This window comes from Pelophylax lessonae, assembly GCF_965119305.1.
Source record: "Pelophylax lessonae genome assembly, chromosome: 8".
Lineage (NCBI taxonomy): Eukaryota > Metazoa > Chordata > Amphibia > Anura > Ranidae > Pelophylax > Pelophylax lessonae.
The window spans coordinates 195,088,076-195,108,315 of record NC_138775.1 but is presented as its reverse complement, the minus strand read 5'-3'; the positions used below and the strand labels follow the sequence as shown (position 1 = coordinate 195,108,315).

Genomic DNA, 20,240 nt, shown 5'->3' with positions numbered 1-20,240 from the left:
AGTTTTTTCAATTTCCTCTGGTTCAGAGGGTGATGGTGATGGGGCTGCTATGGCTGTGGTCTCCTTATCGGGGTCCCTTTCCTCCCTGGATCTTGTGGGGTCCGAGGTGGAGGCTGAGGTTAAAGGGGTTGATAATTCTCCCCCTGGCTCGTCTGAAGAGCTTACACTCATGGATGAATTGGTTGCTTCTATTGAACAAACGCTGCGTTTGCAGGTTGAACCATGTCCTCCTGCTGCCCTGGCAGCTTGGGGGACTCAGAAAAGACGCCAGGCATCGCAGGTCTTTCCCTGCACTGATGGTTTTCAGTGCGCTGTTATGGAACATTGGCGCACTATACGCAAGCCTTTTGCTGTGCCAAGTAGGTTCAGCTGCGTTATCCTTTCACGCCCGCTTCTGATGAGCGGTGGTGTGTACCGCCTCCGGTGGGTCACGCGGTAGCGGTTTTTGAATAAGTCCGCTGCGATTCCTGCAGAGGGTGCCCCGGTGTTCCGGGATGCCATGGACGGGAGGCTGGAGTCTTTTGCCCGTCATACTTATTCTATTGCGAGTTCTATGCTAAAAACTCTATTTGCTTCTCTTCTGGCAGCCCAGGCTGTCGCGAGTGGGACGCAGGTGCTTAGACGCGTCCTGGTGGCTGATTCGGCCTCACCGGCGACATTGGATATGGTGGATCAAATCCATCAGGGTGTCATGTATTTGTGTAATGCGGACTTGGATATAGTACCGTTGGCTGCACGTGTACACAGTGTGGCGGTATTGTCTCGCCGCCTGGTTTGGTTGCAGTGTTGGTCTGTGGACCAATCTTCGCGCAAGACCTTGGCCAATCTGCCATGTGATGGATCTCGCCTTTTTGGAGACTCCTTGGATACACTGATAGAGGGGATCACGGGTGGTAAGAGCACGCTCTTGCCCCTATCCCACTAGGCTATGGTGGCTCCTGGTAAGAAGCATGATTTTTTTCGGCCCTCTCCGGGGTCCTTTCGTGCTTTTCGGGCGCACTATAAGGGCAAGCCGTTCAAAGGTCTAGGCTCCCAAATGAAGCCGTGGTCAGGTAAGCAGAAGTCCGGCCAGTCCGAACCCGCTGCCCATAACGATGCGGCCTGAAGGGGCGCCCTCACCCAGTTCTGGGGTGGGGGGACGCTTGCTTGGTTTTTTTCTTCAACCCTGGTTGGCCCGTGTTCGGGACAGGTGGGTTCAGAAAATCGTTCGTTCTGGCTACAAGATCGAGTTTTCTCTCTCGGCGGAGAGCAGATTTTTTCCCTCAGGTGGTTCCGGTGCCTCATCGGGACAGATTTCGGGGGTTCTCTTCCGATCTGTTCGCTGTGCCCAGGAAGGAGGGCAGGGTACGTCCAATTCTAGACTTACAGGCTCTGAACCGCTTTGTGCGGGTTAGCTAGTTCCGCATGGAATCCCTGCGGTCGGTGGTGGCTGCCCTGGTTCCCAGGGGAATTCATGGCTTCCATCGACTTGAAGGATGCGTGCCTTCACATCCCGTTTTTCGAGGATTGCCAGAGGTACCTTCGATTCGCCATTGCGGAGGATCACTACCAATTCGTGGCGTTACCTTTTGGTCTCGCCTCGGCTCCACGGGTTTTCGCCAAGGTGCTTGCACCGGTTTCTGGCTTTGTTGAGAGCCCTGGGCATCTCTGTCCTGGGATCTCTGGAAGATATTCTGGTTCGGTCTGCGACCAGCCAGGGTCTGGAGGAGGACCTGTCCCTCACGATGCTGACTCTACAGGAGTTTGGTTGGACGATAACTTTTCCTAAGTCGACGCTGTGTCCGTAGATTCGTCTTCCCTACCTGGGAATGATTCTGGACTCGGTCCAGGCGAAGGTCTTCCTACCGGACGACAAACTCAGGATTCTTCAGGAAGAAGTCAGGTCCCTCAGGGACGTTCCGTGCTCGTCACTCCGGACGCGCATGAGATGTCTGGGATTGATGGTCTCGGCTTTCGAGGCGATTCACTTCGCCCAGTTTCACATGCGGGGTCTCCAAGCGGAGATCCTGTCCAGGTGGGACGGGCGACCGCACTCTCTGGGTCTCCAGATTTCGTTGGGCCATCGCACCAGAAGGGATCTTCTGTGGTGGCTCCAGTCCCCGGCGGTGTCGGGGGGCAAGTCTTTTCGTCCTCTCTCGTGGACGGTGGTCACCACGGATGCTACCTGAGGAATCCTCCCTTCCAATCAACGTTCTGGAATTGCGTGCGATAAATCTCTGTCTTCGACGTTGGACGGACAGGCTGCAGGGCTGTCCGGTTCGGGTGCAGACGGACAATGCCACGGCGGTGGCTTACGTCATTCGCCGAAGGGGCACCAATAGAGCCCGAGCGGCTCGGGAAATGGCCGACATTCTGTCTTGGGCCGAGACACACGTCCCGGCGATATCGGCGGTTCACGTTCCGGGGGTGGAGAACTGGCAGGCGGATTATCTGAAGCCGCCAGTCCCTGGTCCAGGGGGAATGGTCCCTCCACCCGGATGTCTTCCAGATATTGTGCGCGAAGTGGGGTCTTCCGGAGGTAGGCCTGTTCGCGTCTCGTCTGAACAGCAAGGTGAGAAGGTTCGCGGCATGGCCGCGCGATCCTCGGGCAGACGCGTCAGACGCGTTGGTAGCTCCGTGGCATCAGTAGCGACTGATGTATGCGTTTTCACCGTTTTCGATTGCTGTCCAGGTTCCTTCGCAGGTTGAACTCGGAACCAGAACACAGTGGTTCTTGTGGCACCGGACTGGCCTCGCCGGTCCTGGTACGCTGACCTCGTGCTTTTGGCGGTCGACGCCCCGTGGCGTCTGCCTCTTCGAGAAGATCTCCGGTCTCAAGGGCCGATATTCCATCCTGCTTTACAGTCGCTGGCTTTGACGGCCTGGCTGTTGAAACCGAGGTCCTGAGGGATAGGGGTCTCTCCCCTGGGGTCATTCACAGCTTGATCGACGCGAGGCAATTTTCCTCGGTGAAGGTCTATTACCGTACTTGGAAGGCCTGTTTTGCCTGGTGTGAGTCCAGGGGTTTTCACCTCGCCCGTACTCGGTGTCTGGGGTGTTGTCCTTCCTTCGAAAGGGTGTTGCCAGCGTTTGGCGCTGGCTACGATCAAGGGTCAGGTGTCTGCGAGGGCCGTTCTTTCTCAACCTCCTATGGCATCTATCTCCTTGGTTGGCACTTTTGTTCAGGGGCATCTGGTCCCTCCTAGGAGGGTGCCTCTGCCTCCTTGGGACTGGACTCTTGTTCTGTCCGTGTTACAACATGGTCATTTTGAACGGATCAGGTAGATCTCGTTGTCTATGTTGTCCTAGAAGGTCACCTTTTTTGGTGGCAATCACTTCGGCTCGCAGAGTGTCGGAGCTGGCAGCTTGTCCTGCAGATGTCCGTATCTGGTCTTTCACTTGGTTAAGGTGGTCTTGCGACCTAACCCTTCTTTTTTTCCGGACAGCCTTTCGGAATTTCACTTCAATGAGGACATTGTCTTGCCTTCGCCTTGCGCGAAGTCTAAACATCCGAAGGTGGTGGAGTTGCACTCCTTGGATGTTGTTCGGGCGATTAGGATTTGCCTAAAATCGTCCGAATCTGTTCGCAAGTCGGATTCTTGTTTGTCCTTCCGGGGGTCCTCTGCTTCTGCCGTCGCCAATTGATTCAGACAGGTCATTGAACAGGCCTATGTTTTGCAGGGAAAAGTTTCCCCTATGCCTGTGAAGGCGCACTCTACCAGATCTCTGAGTACGTCTTGGGCCTGTCGTCATGGGGCTTCTGTGGCCCAGGTGTGTGGGGCGGCGTCTTGGTCTACCGTGCACACCTTCACTCTATTCTACAGAGTGGATGTTCAAGCATCGGCTGATGCTTCCTTTGGCCGCAAGGTTCTTGGTGCGGCGGTTCCTTAGGGTCCCTTGTTTTGTACCTTTGGACTGTTTGGGATTTCTTTTTATCCCTGAGTTATTTGTTTTTTTCCTGGGTTATTGCTCCCGTTGAGCAAGTTTTTTCTCATGTTGCCCAGCTGGTTTCCTTCCTTTGGTAAGGTTACTTTCTTTGATGTGGAGACTGCGTTGCCTTTAGGCGCGGCTGCGTTTCCCACCCCTCATGTTTGCACTGCTTTGGGACGTCCCCATTGTGACAAATATGAAGATGGCGGCGACTGTCGGAGGACGTAAGAGAAAACGGAATTTTTGTAAAATCTTACCTGTAAAATTCCTTTCTCTGAGTCCTCCGACAGTCGCCGCCCCCGCCCCTCTTTTGGGGTTTAGGTACTCTACTGCTATTCCACTGAAACTGAGATATGAAATAGGAAGCAGGAGGGTATAGACTGAGGGGATATGTTAAAAGCTTTAATATTGACATATTCTGTTGCTACTCCTACGGAGCAAAGTCTAATACCCCATTGTGACGAATATGAAGATGGCGGCGACTGTCGGAGGACTCAGAGAAAGGAATTTTACAGGTAAGATTTTACAAAAATTCAGTTTTTTGTAGCTGCTGACTTTTATTTTTTCCACAGGTGACTGGAACTCCGCTTTAAACATGTGCAGATGCAGACTTTTTAAATCCATGCTTTTCATTCCATCCCATTGACATCTGAGTGTAATGCACCCAACCTTACTGCAGTGCAGCCTGACTGCTAAAAATACTTTTTAGTACTTGCACTAGTACTTTTAGAACTTGCACCTCCCCATTCCAACAGTCTTCACTGCCTGGCACCGCATAGCCTTTGCCGTAAAAACTCTCCCCAAGTACCCCTTCCTCCTGCGCATGTTCGGTGCGTCCCTATTCATTCCTGTGGGTCAACAGTACCCCAGCCATCCAGCACAATACGGCCAACCCATAGGAATGAATGAAGCTGTGGAATGCATGCTCACTAAAAAGCATACCTGGCAGGTCCTTTTCTGAGAAAAAGCTGTACAGCACTGGGCTGGCCCACACAGCGAAAATTTTTGTAACCAAATGATATCTAAGCATATACATACATATTCACCAGCACACCATGGATCTTGCACAGCAGTCCGAAGAAACTTTTTATTGCAAAAGGATCACATCAGGATAAGTGCAACGTTTCAGAGTCACGCAGGACCCCTTCGTCAGGCAAGTGAAGGGGTCCTGCGTGACTCCGAACAAGTTGCACTTATCCTGAGGTGATCCTTTTGCAATAAAAAGTTTATTCGGACTACTGTGCAAGATCCTTGGTGTGCTGGCGGATATGTATGTATCTGTGATAGATCCAGTAACCAGCTGGTGATCGCTGCAGCACCCACAACAGATGTTCCTATATCCAGGAAGGTGTGCCATGGGAATATGAACTATTAGATATCTAAGCATTTCTCCAGGCATGCTGCATTCAGGGAGCACTAAAGGTACAGCTGTCCTTTAAGATATTCTCTAATTATATGATAAAAATCTGATAAGACTTTAGAACCGTTTTTCTGCCCAGTAACCAGCCTAAGTGTGAGCAGCTTTGTGAAACCTGAAAGTCATTTTTTTTTTTTGCAGCATTTAAGTGTTCATCTGGTTGGTGCTTTGATATAAATATTATACAGATCTGCACAATAATCACCATAGGTGATGTAAAATGATTTCATTTCATTCTCCTCTTTAGACTTCCTGCTATTTTGGTGCAACTTCAGATTACGTATAGTGATGTAGCCAAAGAATTGCACAACCTGGTGAAAACTTTTAGGTGAGTACCTTGTTTATTTGCTTTAACTTTTACAACAGTGTCTTTTTAACTGCTCCACCCTCTGCTGGCTGTGTCAGCAATATTATTACCCACTTCAACTCCAGAAGGTTTTACCCCCTTTATAACCAGGCCATTTTTTTTGCTATTTTAACTGGTAATTTTATATAATTATTTTTTTACACAAATACAGGTTTATTTTGGTGGTATTTTTTTATTATATAAACAAGTGGTATACTAAGAGCCGGTTCACACTGGGGCGACTTGTCAGGCGACCTGGTCGCTTGACAAGTCGCCGTGGGTCGCCTGCCATAGATTAGCACAGGACCCGTTCTAATAGGAGCGACACAAGTCGCTCCGACTTAGAAAAAGGGTCCTGTACTACTTTGGGGCGACCTGGAGCGACCTACATTGACTTCAATGATATGAAGTCCGTGCATGCCGCTCCCAAGGTCGCGGTGTGAGCTGCGCACCGCGACTTCACAGGTCGCCCCGGCAAGTCGGGTCGCGCCTATGTGAACCGGCTCTGATACAAGTGGTCTCCAAACTTGCTTGCCTTTATCTTACTCTTGGGGCATTATTCCACAAATTGACACCAATGATGGAGCATCATTCCCCCTACTCACCCCATCGATGGGGCACTATTCTTCTCATTGATCTCAACAATGGGGCACTATTCTCATTGATATCAACAATGGGGCACTATTCCTCCTAATAAGATCAATGATGGGGCACTTATGCTGGGGCATTTTCTACTCCCACTGACTACAGTTAGGCCCCCCCTAAAGCCTAAAGGACAGTAAACTGGCCCTTTGCTTAAAAAGTTTGAGGATCCCTGATATAAACGAAAAAAGACTGAACATTTTGAAAAAAATACCCATTTTTTTTTTACTTTCTGCAATAAAACATACCAAAAAAAGAAATTTAAAAAATCAAAGCTCTTCATAAATTTAGGCCAAAACGTATTCTGCTACATGTTTTTGGTAAATAAAAATCCCAATAAGCATATATTGATTGTTTGCATGAATGGTATAGCGTCTACAAACTATGGTGTATATATACTGGAATTTTTATTTTATACTACTAATCAGTGATCAACGCAGTGATCAACGACTTATAATAGGACTGTGGTGGTGTGGCGGACAATCTGACACTAACTGACACTGGGTGGGAACTGACTGCCACTGATCTCACCAGTGTCACTAATACAGCGATCAGTGATAATACTATACACTGTCAGTAAATCAGTAAATGTGATATTAACTAAACATTCACTGCACATGAGTATTCCTAGTGAACTTGTTTTGAATTACAGTGAATGATTCCCTGACAATCACTGTTTTATAAATATGTTGTTAGCATGCAAACAGTTCCCAAGTATGTTTTTCTTCAAAGTTATCCCGTCTCTTGAGAAATAAACCTTATTTATTAAAGTGCTTGTTACCCCAACACTTCACATTTCTTGATATGTGCCTGCTGTACCATGTCCAGTGCATCCGGAAAGTATTTACAGCACTTCACTTTTTCCACATTTTGTTTTGTTACAGCCTTTTCCAAAATTGAATAAATTCATTATTTTCCTCAAAATTCTACAAACAATACCCCATAATGACAATATGAATAAAGTTTGTTTGAAATGTATTAAAAATAAAAAACTAAAAAAATCCCATGTACATAAGTATTTACAGCCTTTTCTCAATACTTTGTTGAATTAATTGAATTACAGCTTCAAGTCTTTTTGAGTATGATGCTACAAGCTTGGCACACCTATTTTTGGGCAGTTGCTCCCATTCTTTGCAGGACTTCTTAAGCTCCATCAGGTTGAATGGGGGACGTTGGTGCACAGCCATTTTCAGATCTCTCCAGAGATGTTCAATCGGGTACAAATGTGAGCTCTGACTGGGTCACTCAAGGACATTCACAGAGTTGTCCTGTAGCCACTCCTTTGTTATGTTGGCTGTGTGCTTAGGGTCATTTTCCTGTTGGAAGATGAACCTTTGCCCCATTCTGAGATCGAGAGCATTTCGGAGCAGGTTTTCATAAAAGATGTCTCAGTATATTGCTGCATTCATCTTTCCTTTGAGCCTGACTAGTCTCCCAGTTCCTGCCGCTGAAAATCATCCCCACAGCTGAAGCTGCCACCACCATGCTTCACTGTAGGGATGGTATTGGCAAAGGAATTAGCAGTGCCTGGTTTCTTCCAGACATGATGCTTGCCATTCAGGCCAAAGAGTTCAATATTTGTTTCATCAAACCAGAAAAATTTGTTTCTTTATGGCATATTTTCATTCCGATGTTTGTACACGCCCTTTATTTTCTGAAAATCCAATAAAAATTATTTAAAAAAAAAAAAAAAAGGAAAATTTGTTTCTCATGGTCTGAGAGTCCTTCAGCCACCTTTTGGCAAACTCTAGGTGGGTGGTCATGTGCCTTTTACTGAGGAGTGGCTTCCGTCTGGCCACTCTACCATACAGGTCTGATTGGTGGAGTCCTGCAGAGATGGTTGTTTTGCTGGAAGGTTCTCCTTTCTCCACAGAGAAACGCTTGAGCTCTGTCAGAGTGACCATCGGGTTCTTGGTCACCTCCCTAACTAAGGCTTTCTCCCCCAATAGAAAGAGTCCTGGTGGTTCCAAACTTCTTCCATTGATGGATGATAGAAGCCACTGTGCTCATTTGGACCTTCAATGCTGCAGAAATGTTTCTGTACCCTTGCCCAGATCTGTGCCTTGATACAATCCTGTTTCGGAGGTCTACAGACAATTCCTTGGACTTCATGGCTTGGTTTGTGCTCTGAAATGCACTGTTAACTGTGGGGCCTTCTATAAACAGGTGTGCACCTTTACAAATCATGTCCAATCAACGTAATTTACCACAGATGTACTCCAATAAACTTGTAGAAACTTCTCATGGATGGTCAGTGGAAACAGGATGCACCTGAGCTCAATTTTGAATGTCATGGCAAAGACTGTGAATATTTTGTATTTTTAAAAAAATTAGAAAACATTTTAAACAAACTTGTTTGTAGAATTTTGAGGAAAATAATGAATTGACTCCATTTTGGAATAAGACTAACATAAGAAAAAGTGAAGTGCTGTGAATACTTTCCGGATGCACTGTAATTGTATGAGAAAGTATCCTGTTCTCTTTGTATTGCTTCCTTTGTGTGAAATCTCTGGTGTTCCTGCCCGTCCCTCTGCTTTCCTAAAAAAACTGACCACAATAAACTGGAGAAAACAGCTTGGCCAGTTCTCTAGCTGTGCTGAGAACTCCGTGTGCTCTCCTTCAATGATCAGACTTGTCCTGACACGCCCCTGCTGCACGACCATTCACTGAGAAGCTCCGTGTGATGCTGCTTCTCCTCCCACCAGCTTTTATGCAGCTTAGAACCGAGGGCATGTGATCATTTATAAAAAAGAGAAAAAGGGTATTTTTTATATTTTTTTATTTCTATACATAAATGTTTTGCCTTTCATTTCTATTTTAACCTGGATGGGTTGTTTTACAAGGTGATCATTTACAATCACTTTAAATAGGGCTGAGAGTTTGATTCCCAAGTAGTGGACATCTCTGCTCCACTTTCAAAAAGTGAATCGTTAGTTTGTAGAGATTACAGTTGTAAAAGGATTGACTTCTGGTTGACTATCCTTTCAAGATAGAGTACCCTACTCTGGTATCTTCAACATCATCAGGCATTACAACCGTTCCTAAAGCGGTAGTATCCTCAGCACTTCTTCTCTCAATTTCAATTCTAAGAATGTAATATTTAATTATAAATTACTTAGCCTGTAAATGATATCATATAAATGTTGCTTACTTCTTTGTTTTGTTCCTTTTCGCTGTGTTTTTCCATATCTTTAGCGCCGCCATTCCTATTGTGGTTTTCTTGTCACTTTCTGGGCACTATTTCCGCCATCATTCTGCTTTCATTTCGGAAATCCCGCGCATGCGCAGTAGCCTCCATAACCAAGCCTCGTTTTGGTTCAGTAACCAAAACTCTTTCTCTCTCTCTTGATCTCCTCTTCACTGTAGTTCCTCCTTGCGTCTTTGGCTCTCTCCACTAGCACACCTCTGTGACGTAGCGAGTCACATGGGGTAGTGGAGGAATTTGAGAATGGGGATGGAGTCTCGCGTGAGCACGGGGCTGACATCAAACAAAGGAAATGACGCAGCCCCGGCATAGACACTGCGTTTTTACGGCAGCATAAGCTTGCCGGAAAATCTGGGTAAACTGAGCATGCACTAAAGAAGGGATGAAGTAAGTGAGAAAAGAGAAATGTACCTACGTTATATGCACTGATATAATTCTAATAATGTAAAGTTCTGGGAATGAGTATACTACCGCTTTAAAGTGTCACTAAACCCACATTATGAAAAACTATCAATGGATGGTGTATTCCATGCTGTTCATACTCACTCAGTCACTATGAGATTCATTTTCGGTATTCTGCAAAAAAAAACTGGTTGTTTCTGCTACTCTCTGTCCCCACCTCCTGTTCATGTCCCCAATTCAACTAGGGGTTTTGCAGCTGTGGTGGCAACTCTGCACATGCTCAGTTTTCAGTGAGTTTCTATGCTGGGCATATCCTCTCTATCACATCTGAGCAGCCCATGTGACTATAGAGCCACACATATGTGGGTGTATACACAGTGGTAATTGACAGCCCACTCCCTCCCTTCTCCTCCATGCCCACTAACAGGCTAAACACAATGGGGGCAGGATATAAATGTAGATTAATGAAGGCTTCACCTCCCTCTTATTCGAAGACACAGGCTGGAGGGGCGTGACACAGCCTGCGACTTGTAGAAAAATCCTCCAACACCATGTTATTGCCAAAAAACAATAAGAGCCCATTCACATTAGCGCGACTTGTCAGGCAACTTGTCAGCCTGACAAGTCGCGCTCGGTCGCGGTCCATTGATTAGCACAGGACCCGTTCTAATAGGAGTGACACAAGTCGCTCTGACTTAGAAAAAGGGTCCTGTACTACTTTGGGGCGACCTGGAGGTGACTTGCATAGACTTCCATTATGTAAAGTCTCTGCAAGTCGCGCCGAAGTCGCGGTGCACACGACTTCACAGGTCGCCCCCCAAAGTCGTCTCGTGCTAGTCTGAATGGGCTCTTAAGATTTGATTTTAAACATTTGCATGCTAATTTGAAACAGTTTATTAATAATACATTTTTTTTTTCATCTGTATTTCCAATGCTGTTTTTTTTTTTTTTTTTATGTGACCAGCAGCAGAGTACTAGAAGCTCCTCCTGCTTATATTTGTCTGCAAGACAGGCTAGGAGAGAGCTGGGTCATGTGACAGCTATATATAGATTAGGATAAAGCTACTTAGATTTTTTTTTTATTAAAATAATTACAGTACTATCATCCACATACATATATGGAAGGGACAATGTAAATTAAACAGTGTGTGTCTAGTATTATTTTAACAGCTTATCTAACATTTCTTACTCAAAGTGAGAAGATCCTTTTACAGTCTTTTAATCATAAGGCAACAACCAAATTATCTACCACCCCCCCCCCCCCCTTCTCCTTGTTGTGACCCTGTCTACTTATCTCTTTGAAACTCACTTATTCTTTAACCCTGTTCATTAATCCTAGCCTGATATTTTTATTTTCATATACTGTATACAACATATGACTGTTTATCAGGATCAGGTTGTGCAAGGGGATTTTGTTTTTATCATTTTTTTTCTGTCAATATAGCACAGTAAACCTGCAAACCCACTAATAAATCATTACTGAAATTTAAGAAAAAATGCTTTATTTATGCCCAAATGGTGAGCCAATCTGACCACTTCCTCTTTGTGACACTTTGTATGCAGGCTTATTGGCCAGTTCAGCAGCCTATCAAAGTAGCAGGCCAATAGGAATGTGTGGGAGAGGGGAAGCGGGCAACACTATCCCCAAAACATTAGAACTTTGCTTGTTCAGGACAGCCTGGCTTTTGGGCATACATGGACCAGTTAAATCCCAGCACCTTCGTTTTATATCAGCTAAGGTTTTTTCCTTTTTAAATGACAGCCATTTCAGTAAACAGCATTTACTTTTATATTATTTCCCATTTTCCTTATAATTGGAAGGATAACATTGGAATAAAATGTATTTGAGACAGTGTATATCAGGTAACCAGAACCAACTTTTTCCTCTTCCCTCGCTACGAGAAGACACAAGACATTCTAACATTAAAAGGCTACCATGATGATATCGGTAACCTCTCCCCCCTCTCAGTGTTGGAGACTGAGAGAGATGACGGTCTTCTGTCACTGTGCCTTGCAGAGGGGACTAATAAAGAGCCGGATGGTGAGCTATTGAGATGAAATTTTCCCCTCCACTGACTTCTTTGGAAACACTTCCCGTCCATCCCACTTGCTGCAATGTTTTAGTCCATTCTGCACAGATGAGAAAGGGCTCTAAGGAGATCTCAGAAGACTTTTTAGTACAGTTATAGTTCACTCCCAGCAAAGTCCCAGCGTGCCTGTACGCTTTTGTTACCAAAATGGAGATGTCACATTATTCCCGGGAGAGTGTCTGTCTTTTAGGCCATGAAAGTAAACTAAAAGGTAAATTATTTGCTTCACTTGGGTTCTCAGACTCGGTATCTGCCTCCCCAGTAAAACCATTGGTCTATAAAAATGGCCTTAATGATGCATGTCACTGTCCTCCTAAGAAGTAACACAACAAATAAAACCGTTTGGGTTTACAAGTAGACCACTATAAGGTTTAAAACTCAAGCAAATAGTGTTCTGTAGTATCCAGTGTGACGATTTCTGCACCCCATTCTGCCAGTCTGAATTTCCATACACTTCCAAGTGAACCTGAAAGTTCTTATTATGGGACTCTTAACCATAAACACTTCAGTTCTCACACATGTAACGTATACCCCTTATGGACAAAGCAATTTTTACATTTCTATTATAGGGGCAGTTTATTTGGAGATAATTTTGTCATTGCTTAACATAATAAAGTAATACTATTTTTTTTTTTTTTTTTAGACAAACAAGGCTTGCTTTTGGTAATATTGTCTTTCAAAAATACATTTATTTTTCTATACAATACTATAGACACCAAAAAAAAATCCATTTTGATCTGTTAACAGATTTGTTTTATAACTTAAAAACTCGTAAGGTTGCTTTAACCGTCATACTGTGTACTTAGAACAGAGTACATGTTATGTAACAACAATATTACATTGCATTTCTAATTTATGCTTCTAAACAGTGTTTACAAACACTCTTTATAGCTACGTTCTGTTTAAAGCCTATGTCTTTCATTTTGAAAGCAAGCAAGAGCGGAGGGAGCAATTGCAGGGGGAGAAGCGAAAGGAGAGCTGAGAGAAATACAAAGGCCACCATCCTTCTGAAAACACTTGTTACCTGGCTGTATTGCGTTTTTATCTACTTCAGTACTTTGCAGTCAGTAGCCCCATAATAAGTATGCAGCAAGTTAAGACAGAAATGCTAACCTGTTAACTATTTGTTTCAGTTTAGTAACTTGGAAAGTAGTAAAGCCTTTGGGTTAACATGGAAGAAAAGTTCCAAGCATTTTTTTTAGTAGGAAATCAACAAAGGCAACTTGCATATTATTAACAGGGCAGGTTTCCTTTTAACTAGGCGGGCAAGCTCACACCACGCTTGTTTCATCAGGTTTTACCAAATTCAGTTTTTAATGGCTTTAACTATTTATTATTCTGTGACATTGAGGTTTATTTACTAAGGCTCCTTTCACATGCTGGGATGCGTGCTGCGGTCCACCGATCCCCGCTGAGCAGGCAGATGACCGCTCCATCTCTGCACTGTGTGCGGAGAGGGAGGTGTCAGAGCCCCGCTGCTCTCTATGGGGAATTGGATGAGAGCGGACCGCCTGTCTGTTCTCATCCGATCCGATCCCCTGGACGGATAGAAAATTGGGTTTCCATCCGTCCGGATTTCACGGACAGGATCGGATACAGGGGGCAGCGGGTGTCAGCAGACATGTCTCCACTGACATCCGCTGCCCCATTGGGATTCATGGAGGATCCGATCAGATCCGCCTAAAAAACTGACAGGCGGATCTGATCGGATCGTTCTTTCCGCTGACATCCGATCCGTCAAATCTGGACAGATGGAAACCCTATTTTTCATCCGTCCAGCGGATCGGATTAGAACGGACAGACGGTCCATTCCCATCCGATTCCCCCATAGAGATGCACGGGGAGCTGTCATCCGCCTGCTCAGCGGATCGATCCCCTGCTGCGAAAAACGGAGTCCGCCTGAGTATGAAAGGGACCTTAAGCTGGAGAGTGCAAAATCAGGCTCACTTCTGTATAGAAACCAATCTGCTTCTAACCTCAGCTTGTTCAATTATGCTTTGGCAGGAACACCTGAAAGCTGATTGGTTTCTTTGCAGAAGTGAGCCTGATTTTGCACTTTCCAGCCTTCGTAAATAAACCCCCAGGTTTTTTAGTTTTCTCTTGTGTTCAGGTTAATTTTTTCTCAAGAATTATTCAGCATCAATTACATTACATGTTGTCTATGTGGGTGTTGTCTGTACTTTTCCCTTCAGGCACATTTTGGCATGTACAGTCATAGAATGCAATGGTAGCAGTGTATATAAAGTAATCTATACCATATGTTTTCTAACATGCATGATGTGGCAAAGAACCAGTCAGTTATTAGTAAAGAGAGTAACAGATGCCAAGTGTATAGTCTGCAATGCAAACCATCATTTTATGACTATCTTGCAAACAAAATCTGTAACAGTATGTATGTAGATTGCTGTGTTGACTGTTTAAATAAAGAAAAAATGCCAACCTAGCTACAACGTGGAACTCCACTCCAATGATTTAATATATCTGTGTTATAGCACACATTTATAAATGTTTGTGCACTAAAAAATGTCTTTTGTCTGAAAATCCTCCTGTTAAATGGCAGTGCACCTTTAGCTAAGTGAGGGTGCTTAAATCCATATAACTGTATATCTGCAGTGTGAGGACTAAGGCACTGCTATCCCTGACTGCTAGAGTCCGAATATATGAAATGAGATTTGGTATTTACACTGCCGTAGCGCTCACTGTTCACTTTGCTGGAGACTAATGGGAAGAACCAAATCTGTGCCTCTACCAAGATGACTTCCTTCACACAGAGATCCAGTGCAGAACAAAGCGTGCAAAGTCAGTAATGATCCGCTGCAGGGAGACCAAAGGCATTGCTGGTGACTAGTCCTTTGTCCTCAGCTTTTAGGCACAGCTTCCAATCCCCCTTTAACAAAAAGAAAAAACATAAAGAGCTATAGTAGCACTTAAAACCAGCTCCTGGCTCAAGCAAGAATATGCATGACCTCATGATATTTAAAGAACTACTTCAGCCCCTAAACAACATTTTAAAGTCAGCAGCTACAAATACTATAGCTGCTGACTTTAAAAAAAAACACATACTTACCTGCCCCAGGATCCAGCGATGTCCTCACCCGACCTGGCTCTTTGCCGGTCTTTGGGTGCAGGAGTTGACATCTTAACTTTGAGCAGGTGACTGTGACTCCTTGTAGCTTCACAGCTGGCTACCAACTGTGTATGCATGATCCACGCTGTGCTCTGAGATTGGTCTCGCAGTCTCCTGGGACATGTGATGTGTCCCAAGAGGCTTCGAGGGAAGGAGTGGAGGGCTGAACTTCCGCTCAGATCCCTGCAGCAATCTGACCGTAAGTTGGAGTGGTTACCTGTCAAAATTGGGTACCTGCTCCCTCCCAAAAAAAAATTAACATTCTAAATGTGGTGGGGAAGTAAACTTTTGAGTGAAGTTCCGCTTTAAAGTGCACAGTTGGAATTTTAGTACTAGTGTTTTTTTGAATGATCGTACTGGAGTAGTGTTTTTTGAATGATCTTTGACAAAGGAGAAGCATTTATGGTTTTCTTTTGCAAGTAATGTAAATCTATACAAGAAAGCATTTTGACAGACCAGTTATGTGAGGCTGCAGTGTGCAATGTCTGCTTCTAATAAAGCGGTTTGAAAAACCTGATGTCATCAGCGTGCGGCTGTTTTCTCATACATATAATTTCCACTCAGCATGGACGGGGCTATTCTTGGCCGGCACATGAGACTTGGGATTTACTGTGGGCATGGATCCGTCCCGCTTCTGCATGTCTGATAAAAAATGTAGCCTCAAAAGGTGTGTGTTATAACTACAACCCACATATTTATTGGGATATGTAGAAGCTAGTATGGGTGAAGTTTAAATTATAAATATTGCTATCTTGGCTGACATCCTGAACGCTACTTTCCTAAAACTGTGGCAGCACCAAAAGACGTGAAGTAACATTCCAAAATTGCCACTTTGTCGTCGTACTTTTGTTGCCAACCCTAAACAATCCTATTCACTAACGGGTTTGCTACCAGTATTAGAGCTTAAACGTTAAGATTTCTAAAGCATAACTGTACTAAAAATGCACTTTAATTCATTGTGCATGACATTTAGAATGAGACATTTAAATGGCCATTCAGGTTTAGAATATAACTGACAGCTGTAATTGTTTTCAAACTTGGCATCCGATTACCCTGCTATCATGCAGTCCAGCATTTATTGAAGAATTGTTTCAAACCCAAACTTTTCAAGGATAGCACCCACTAGTATGTGTGCTAGATGTAGTTAAGTTTGTTGTTAGTGTAGGTAAAAATTTAGTTTTAGCTCAGGACGAAGCGACTCAAGGTTGGATGACTTATCGTAACATCCTCTCTGGTGCCTCCCCCTGTTTTCTTGGACATTGGAAAATGTTCTAGACATAGTGGGTGGATGTTAGGAGGAGCTGCTCGGCATATTTATTAGGTCCTCAGGCAATCCCCAGTGAAGGGCTGGCAAGGGGCAGGCCACCTCATAAATAGCCATGAGTCATGCCAGCAGGTGGAAGATGGAGGGCTGAGGAAGCACTTGGTAGCCTTCAGGGGTTCCCCCTAGTCTGGGGGGGGGGGGGGTTACCTTGGGCCAGGATTCAGGTGGTGGAAGGATCCTATCAAAACACACAAAGGTAGCAAAGAGCGAGGACAGCATGAGCAGGTCAGCACTACTGGGAGATCTCCTAAGAGTCAGCTGGGTGGGCTGGTGAGTGTCAGTCTGCAGGACTGTAGTGGAGAATTTAGCCTGGAAGCCTAGAAAAGGGGCAGCTACAGCCAGTTGTTAGCAGTGCCTGAAGAAGTGATGCTGGGATCATTAGCCACAAGAGGGATGCAAGCTGGACACTGAAATTCTATTACACAACCAAGGGGCCTCAGGTTCCTGTCTGTAATGGGCCTGTGCTTCATTCTGACTGAGTGACTGTCAAATATTAATACAGTGATCCAGCTGGATTCTGCAACGGTGTGCTGGAGGAAGAAATAGAGCTGTGCATAGAGACTGTATTTAGGAAGAGTTGTCCCTGAAGTTTTTTGTTGAAGTCAACTGGGCATCCCATAGTCTTCCACCCTCATCCAAGTTATTATCCCTCAATAAATAACAAAAACAAAGTCACAGACTGTTCTCTGACTCTAGATGTTACAAATATTCTTTACCTAAGCTCAGCAAACACAGTCCTAATGCCCATAGGATCTGCTCTGGATTACTTGAGATGTAGAGAAATTAATAATAAACTAAAAAAACTTTATTTGGAACTGAAACAGAAGGCCAAGTGAAAAACGTTAGCTCTTCATTTAAAATTGTATTTAAAACTTCTCACTGTCATGCCATTCTGTTGATTTTAGGCAGTTGGAACTCCTGCCAAAAAAGCTTAGTAACCTCTGCTAAAAGCTTGCCTGTCTCTATTACAACAGTTCAATAAGTCACTTGTGTCAGGATCCTTTTTAAATAGCATATTAATGGCAGTGACCAGTGTTGGGAGTTTGGCAATCAATATAAACCTTGACTAGGAGTTATTAGACACAAATTTCTGCACCTTTCTCTATTTAAGTACAAGAATATTGCCTCCCCTTGCTTCAATCAATACCTTCTTGTTCTGAGCAGAGCTCCCTGTTCTTAGCTATGTTAAATGGCTTTCCCCAGATGTGTTGGAGCTGTCGCTTCCAGTTACCCACACTCCAGTGGGTGTACATAATTGTCACATGAGCACAGCCTGACTATAGCTCCCATATCACAATACAAAGGATTACTTGCCAACACAAGCTTTCCTAGATCAGTTTACCATATTTTGTCAGAATCTGTTATTTAGTTTAAACGCTTCTTTTAGAAATCTGAAATCACACATTTAATCATTATAGCAAGTACACAGCGCCATAAACTATAACAACACAATATTATTTTACAAGACACCTAGTACATTGAAAAATCTATTTAAAAAATTGGCAAAAATGCTTCTTGAATAAGAGTTTCACTTTCAATAATGTTTTTTAAAGTGCAAGATCTAGGGGGCGTAGCCAGGAGCGGCATGTGAGAGGACGCATCTCACTGAGCTCCCGCTGATATCCGTGCTTTTGATCCTTTCCCCGGTCACTATCTCAACTTACCGGGTCACCACAGCTTCCCTGTACCATTGGGTACCCGCTGGTGTTCTTCTCTCCTTGATTCCGGGCGATGCTCTACCGCAAAAATCGGGAGGAATCCGGGATGTCTGGGCCCCCAGATGGCGCCGCACACGGCCTGCCACAGCGGACGAGAGGCTCTGAGAAGCCCGATACATCCAGTAAGTCCTCCAAGCCCCCTAAGAATCCACCGAAAGAACCACAGCGCGATATGCGATATTATGCCCAAAAGTCCCCTGGCTCAGCGGGGAAGGGGAGACATCCGGACGCTAGTGTTGGCTCGGGTGACCCTGGCCCGGTCAGCTTGGGAGAGAGCGGCCCTGGAGTGGAGGACTGTGCAGCTGACTTAGTGGAGGGACTCAGTGGAGGATGTGCAGCGGGGCGACGGGGGCGAGGAGGCACAGCCTACTCTTGCTGACATACTGCGGGCCATTAACAGGAGCAATGCGAATGTGGATCACCTCAAGAAACAGTTTGGGGGTCTGACGGAGGCTGTGTCCCTTCTTAGGCAGGACCTCCAGAAGGTCAGGGAGTGCACCACTGTCGTGGAGGGGAGGGTTAGTGACCTGGAAGACCAGCTGCCCCCCCCTGACCAGGGAGTCCCGCCACACCGCTGGTATGACCAGGGCCCTGGAGCAGAGGGCTGAAGATGTGGAAAACCGCCTCCGGCGGAATAATGTGCATATTGTGGGTCTGCCTGAAAAGATGGAGGGGAGGGACCCCACGGACTTTGTGGACTCTTGGCTTAAGGAAACCTTTGGTGGGGATGCCTTTTCTCCTCTCTATGCTGTGGAGAGGGCCCACAGGGTTCCCCCTCGCCCCCTGCAACCGGGTCGCCCGCCAAGTACCATGCTGGCCCTCCTACCTAATTACCGGGATAAGGAGACCATCCTGAGGTTGGCGAGGGAACGTCGGGATATACAGTATAACGGAGTGCGGGTCTCGTTCTACCCGGATTTTTCTGCTGAGGTGGAGAGGAGCAGGGCGAAATTCTTCGCGGTCAAGCAGCGTCTGCAGAAATTGCAAGCCTCCTATGCCATGCTATACCCAGCGAAGCTCCGTGTTATTGCTGGGGGCCAACACCACTTTTTTGAGGACCGTAAAGTGCAAGATCTAACATGAAACATCACGCAGAAATTAACAAAATATCACTGGTTATGAAAACTTTTGCTATAGAGAAGGGGAGGCTATATGTAAATACATTACACATTCATATTAATTTCAATGCAAAAACTGGTGACTAAGAGCTGGTCTGTACGTCTCGCCAAAAACTCTATCTAGCTGTGGACCAGAAGTTCTACTGAATCCAGCTGTAGCAGCAAAGAAGGCGTAAAGAAGAAGCCTCCACAGCTGGGAGGGATAGGAGAGTTACAATGAAAGTTAAAGATCAAGTAGAGTAGAGGGAAAAAGAAAAATAGAGAGGGGGGGGTGGTAGGAGGACATCTGGAACATCCAAGCCAGGAATAAAGGGTTCCAGTGCCCTTCAAGAGTTTTAGGAGCCTGCTCCAAAACTGGGTGAGCATAGGGCACATCCACCATGTGTTTAGAATTTCCCAAGGGAGAACAACCACGGTAGCACACGCTGGAAACGGATGAAGGTGTGCTATACGGGATGGGACCATGTACCATCTTGCGACAGTTTTAAATGTAGATTCCACTGTGAATACATTGATGGAGCAGGTAGTCATGGTCATGGTTGACCAAATTTGTAACCAGTCCTCCATATCTCTTGTGCACTGGAGATCTCTTACCCACCTGAAAATGTAAGCGTGACTAGAGGGATTGGTAATATCATACAGTCGTGAGTAAATTATAGATGTGAATTTAGGAAAGAGGTGCATGACAACAAATATGCTCAAAAAAGGAAAGCTGGGTTGTGAGCTCCCTATTAGCAAGTATAGTTGTTAGCCAATAGTTGCCTATATGGGATAAAACCCACCTGATCCTTATTAATAAGTGTGTGAAAAAACATATACCCACTCTAGCCACAAGAATTTTAGCTAGGACTTTAATGTTCATGGTCTGTAGCAAGATTGGTCGGAAATGATGTGGGCCAAGAGAATTTTCACCAGGTTTTAGGAGCATATATACAATACAAT

At 45.1% G+C, this 20,240-nt stretch overlaps 1 protein-coding gene across 1 annotated transcript in view; it reads left to right on the top strand.

The window, feature by feature from the left end:
- The window catches only part of RPAP2 (RNA polymerase II associated protein 2), a 133,300-nt gene that overhangs the window by 70,600 nt on the left and 42,460 nt on the right, over positions 1-20,240 (top strand). The window contains exon 10 of the mRNA XM_082266134.1: positions 5,574-5,654. Coding sequence (XP_082122260.1) covers positions 5,574-5,654 — 81 coding nt within the window. The remainder of the gene's footprint in view (positions 1-5,573; positions 5,655-20,240) is intronic.